This window comes from Scomber japonicus, chromosome 7, assembly GCF_027409825.1.
Source record: "Scomber japonicus isolate fScoJap1 chromosome 7, fScoJap1.pri, whole genome shotgun sequence".
In the NCBI taxonomy this organism is placed as follows: domain Eukaryota; kingdom Metazoa; phylum Chordata; class Actinopteri; order Scombriformes; family Scombridae; genus Scomber; species Scomber japonicus.
In genome coordinates, this window is record NC_070584.1 from 26,318,272 (window position 1) to 26,323,512 (window position 5,241).

The window sequence follows — 5,241 nt, forward strand, 5'->3', positions numbered from 1 at the left end:
AATTCACTCTTAGTAAACCCATGTAAAAACACTCATCTAAACAACCTTTACTAAGTGGGAATATTTGTGTATTGCAAAGGTTTTGATTACTCCGCTTTAAGCCCAGAAATGGCGACACTAGAAACATCAAGAGAGCAATTAAATCGTGGAATTATTTAACGGTACTATGAATAAATATGAGTATGAAGATGACTCTTCTTAGGTAATATGAAAATGTAATTCTCTCTCTCTCTCTCTCTCTCTCTCTCTCACACTCACACACACACACACACACACACACACACACACACACACACACACACACACATTTCCCCACTAGCCTCCTTTCCTCAAGGCTCGTGCGTAATTACTCCATATTGTATCAGTCTGGTTAAACACATAGCTCACACATATGCACCCTCACGGGCACATAACCTAATTGTATGTCATAAAGCACGTCTGGCTCCTCTGGTCTCTCTGTACATGGTATTACTATAGCATTATAAGGATAATTATTATCACTTTTAACAGTGATTTTAGAATATTGTCATAGATGAATCAAATTAAATGCTGCTGAAATGAGCTCTCTCTGCTCAAATTCCTTTCTTTTCTTTTAAAAAAAAATGATAATCTATCTAAAATGACGCATTTGGAGATGTGGGTCTGGCAACATCCCAAATCTCTTTGAAAGATGAGAGCAACTGGGAAGGTGGGCAGGGCAGGGCAGGTATAGGGGTTTATATAGGGAGAGTTGCTTTTGCCGCAAATGGGCTTCCCCAAATCTTTGCTCATGGGTTCTGCGCCAGGAGCTCGGCATTGTGGCCCGGTCTACTATCCGCTTGTTCTTGGAAACAGCGTCAGAGAGCAGCTGAGAGAGGCTTAACATTTCAAACGTCTGGCGGCAGTCTGCAAAGTTTCCACCCTAAAAAACACTGTCATGTAGCTGTGGGCTGGAGCAGGACACAACACCTCACGACTTGGTGTTCAATAGGTAGGCTATTACTGTAGTGTGTTGTGAAGTTGTGGCGCACAGCCTCTTTACGCCGGGGAACACAATCCTAATGCGTCGATTAAGTTTCTGTCTGAAGGAAGCTGGTATGTTTCAATTAGCAGAAGCAGTTTCAGTCCACGTCTGTTATGTTTCAGGTGCTGTAGTGTTTAAATTATTTTATCAACGCGCTTAAAATACGTGCGTAAAAATAACATGTTATCAGGTCTACTAGGGTTTTACATTGACAACATTCTTACAGAGAATGAATTTAGTTTTAAATTTACAATTATTATCGTTTTACCAATTACTGCCATAACCACGGTTTATTAGTTGTATTTTGAGTGAAAATCTTTTTGCATCCTTTGCGTAAAAGTCAGATTACAAGTGAGATTCCGGTGCTACTAGTTATAGATGTCCACTCATCTGGAAGGAGGCCTGCAGCTGGAGACCACGGCAAAACTTGATGCACTAAAATCCGAAGAAATAGTTGACGTTACAAATCCTGACGGATGCGCTGTGCAGCGCGGCTGCCCCGGGGACGGAGCAGAGAATAAAGTGTCCCTGCCTGCAGAGCGCCAGCAGCAGAAGCCACGCAAGATGACCCGGAGTCCTAAATGTGCCCGCTGTCGGAACCACGGCGTCGTTTCGTGTTTGAAAGGCCACAAACGCTTCTGCCGCTGGAGGGACTGTCGCTGTGCCTGCTGCCTGCTGGTGGTGGAGAGGCAGCGAGTCATGGCAGCGCAGGTCGCACTGAGGAGGCAACAGGCTGCAGAGGTGAGGAGAGCACAGGGGCAGGTCAGTTATAGACAAATAATAGAGACATTAACAAGTGGGTATATCATGACTAGGGGATTACGGGAGTCACTGACATAAGAACTACAAAGAGTAAAATCACAATGTTGCAGAATGTGCCTATGGAAGGAAATATATTATTTCTGGGAAAAAGTAAAATACTGAAATCAAATTTTCTGAAAAAAACATTTTACTCTTCGGGATATTGAAGGCTGGAAGCCTGAATTTACACAATTATTGTCTAACTTTTCAATTCATAAGTGTGACAGACATCTCACCATCTCATGGAAGCACATAAAGGAAAGTTTACATTTTTTATTCACAAATGAAAATGCAGAACTACATTAGGCTAAAGGGATATATTTATAGATTTATTTCACTATTCATATATAAGGGGAAAAAAGGTTAGCTATATTATTTGAGCAATGTTTGACCAATTAGGACCCAAAATATTATGCTAAGGATTGGAGTAAACGTATTTAAATTTTTAATTGATGGCAAAACATTTTTTAAATGATTAAATATTAACTTTTCCAGTAAGAAGTTGAAATTTGTCATATAAATACGTATCATTCAGTAAAGGGTAATTTATTCAGATAATATAATAACACGAAGAATAAGCCAGGAAATTTAGATGCTGCTGTGAGTGACTTAATTAACAAAAAATGCCAATGTTTTCAAAATCTTATAATCACTGAGATCTCTATTTTTTCTTGCAGGATTTATTAATTCCTTCGAATTACCGTTGGGGCATAGCCTCAGTATAATACTATTATGTTCAAATGTCTAATTCTTGATCTCTTGTCTCTTCCAGGGTAAGAAAGGTGTTAGGTGTGCGGCACCATTGCGGAGGACGGCGTATCAGCGTTACACCAGAGCAGCCGAGCCAAGCATCCTGACTAAGAGCATCCTGCAGGGTAAAGTTTAATTAACATCTCCTTTCTCGTTAGCCTACTCCTTAACTTCCAGACTGTCATGGAAAGTGCAGTTTTATATTTGTATTCAAATTATACACAAACTCACTCACACATGTATTTAAACCTCTAAATAAAACACAAATGATAGCAATGTGATGTTGAATGTGTTGTGTGCTTTACTTGAATCTTAACTATAACCACTCAATTTCTAATTCCAATCGTAATCTAAAGTATTAACCCTAAAATGCTGTGTTGGGGGACCTGGTTTTTGTTCTTAGATGGATTTTAGTGCTCACAATGTCAAGATAAACAAATATGTCCCCATGCTGACTGATAAAAGCAGACAACCAAACCCTCACACAAGTGATCTTTGACACATACATATGCATTACATAAGGATAAACACATCATCACTTATAATGCATTTAGAGGGCTTGCTTGGGCTCACGCTGCCAGTTCTTATTTTTGGATGTCAATACCCAGCACTAGACAAACTTGATCACTGTGGCATCACTATTTCACAACAAAAGGCCATTACTGTAATACATAAATTGTATTAATACCCACTGGCTTGCAGTCAAATCAGGCTGGAGGCTTTGTCTTCAATGGCTCCCTGTGCTCTCAGTGGAAGTGAAAATGACACGGCTAACCAATTACATAATTAAAATAATAAACAACAAAGCACTAAAACATAAACACAACAATGAATTGATTGGAGCAACTTCATTATTCATAAATAATTCAATAAATGAATATATAACAGCTGTATGCTTTGCTCCCTATATGCAGGGCTCAAACCGGTGGTGCCATTGGAGGATAACACCTCCTGTTGGTCAAAGCAGCCACAGCGCGACCCCTTCACATGTCCCTCCATCAGTGCCCGGATGAGGAAGAGGCGAGCCTTTGCTGACAAGGAGCTGGAGAATGTGATGCTGGAGCGGGAGCTGAGGCAGAGAGAGCTGCAGAGTGACCTTTCCTTTTCCTCCTCTGCCCTCATCCCTATGCTTCACCCTCCACCCCAGCCTGTTTCCCCGAGCCTCCATTGCTGCCCGTTCAACAAGGACCCCACCACTGCAGGGACGTCAAGCTACGTACCTGTGTATAAATACAAGCCTCTGTATGAGTGTGACTTCCACTTCTATCAGTTCTTACAACTGAAGAACAGGTCCTCCACAGAGGGTGATTATAATGACTTCTTGTTATGCCGAAGTGCAGAACAAAGCAGGGAGGAGGATGATGAGGTGCAGTGTGGCTGGAAAGGCTGTGAGAAGAAAGACCAACCAGAGCTGATACTTCTATCATCACAACAAAGGCTCAAACATCATGACAACACTTTATCAGGTCTGGATCTTGTCAAAGCTTCCTCAAAAGCAACAGAAATAATGGACTCAAATGGCTCTTTACCCATTACACGCTCAATTTTTGGATCAGATCAGGGTATCCAGGGCATGCCAGGTGTCAGTGCACCCAGCAGGACTTTTGATCCCTCACTTCTGACAGCTAAAGGCTGGTACACAGATACTCCTGTTGTCCAGGCAGGTTCTCATGCCGACTCCGTCAAGAGCTCTCATAGCGGCTCAGTCAGGACTCCAGCTGTGAGGCCATTACCTTTCTCTGTGGAGGCTCTGCTGAGGGCCTGACAGGCAAATGGAGAGCGGTGCACTGCACTTTGTTTATGTGTGGACTGAGAATTGATGTGGAGGGTATAAATATAAAAATGGCTAGCTATATTACAGGTTTTCTTGAGGTCTTGCTGCCATAAAGTGGCAATAGGTGAAATATTTAAAAACAATTTACAGTGTTTGCATTTTTTATATTTCATGAAAATGTATTTTGCTATACTTTAACTACAATTAAAATATAACAATGAAATATACTGTTTATATGTACTTCATTACTATATTTTCATTTACTTGCCTACACTGAACATATACAAATATACACTTTGACAATGTACTACAGTTTTATGCTCCTCTGTCAGCAGTGCACTAAAAATGTACTGAACCTCTTTGCTTTGACCCTCTCATATCAATCATATTTTATTCTCTTTTCCTGCAGAAGAAATATCCAATGCACACATAAAACAAAGTTGATGAAAAAGGCAAGTCCTGTTTGAACTTCCCATTTTTTACTGTATTCTTTGATTTTTAAATCAAAGTATAGATGTGGCTGGCTGATCTCTGTGTCCTCTTGGGCATTAAGGTGTCAAAACAAACCAGGTGTTGCTCAAAAATCTCTCTTAACTCATAGGAAAACCAACAATGAGAGGGACATGAGGTGAAGCAGGTGCCAAGAAGACAGTAGATAAAGATTTTCCAAAAATGTTTCTGTAATAGCACAGAAAGGGCTGACAGTAACACATTCTTACTCTTACAATTTTGCATCTGTTTGCTCCTTTTTTAACCATGTGAGAGATATGTATACATTATTAATTCTCGTTTCATAAGCTCTATTTTTCTTCAAATTTTGTCAGACTGAAATCTGTCATTCCAATTGTGTCACCTAAAACCCACTGATCATATGGCATACTGTTTAATATTTTATGTGGTATCATTTCATCAC

The 5,241-nt window shown here is 40.3% G+C and overlaps 1 protein-coding gene across 4 annotated transcripts; it reads left to right on the forward strand.

Annotated features, from left to right (window-relative positions):
* Nucleotides 1-708: 708 nt before the first annotated feature.
* dmrt2b (doublesex and mab-3 related transcription factor 2b) lies at nucleotides 709-4,662 on the forward strand. Of its 4 annotated transcripts, none has more exons than XM_053322197.1 (4): nucleotides 709-970; nucleotides 1,344-1,765; nucleotides 2,577-2,679; nucleotides 3,469-4,662. In XM_053322197.1, exons 2-4 carry the CDS (start codon nucleotides 1,382-1,384, stop codon nucleotides 4,317-4,319), a joined length of 1,338 nt encoding a protein of 445 aa, XP_053178172.1. In that variant the 5' UTR covers nucleotides 709-970; nucleotides 1,344-1,381; the 3' UTR covers nucleotides 4,320-4,662. The 4 variants fall into 4 exon arrangements, with proteins under 4 accessions (XP_053178172.1, XP_053178173.1, XP_053178171.1 ...); XM_053322198.1 differs by having other exon boundaries at nucleotides 1,348-1,765; XM_053322196.1 differs by having other exon boundaries at nucleotides 709-1,765.
* Nucleotides 4,663-5,241: the final 579 nt, after the last annotated feature.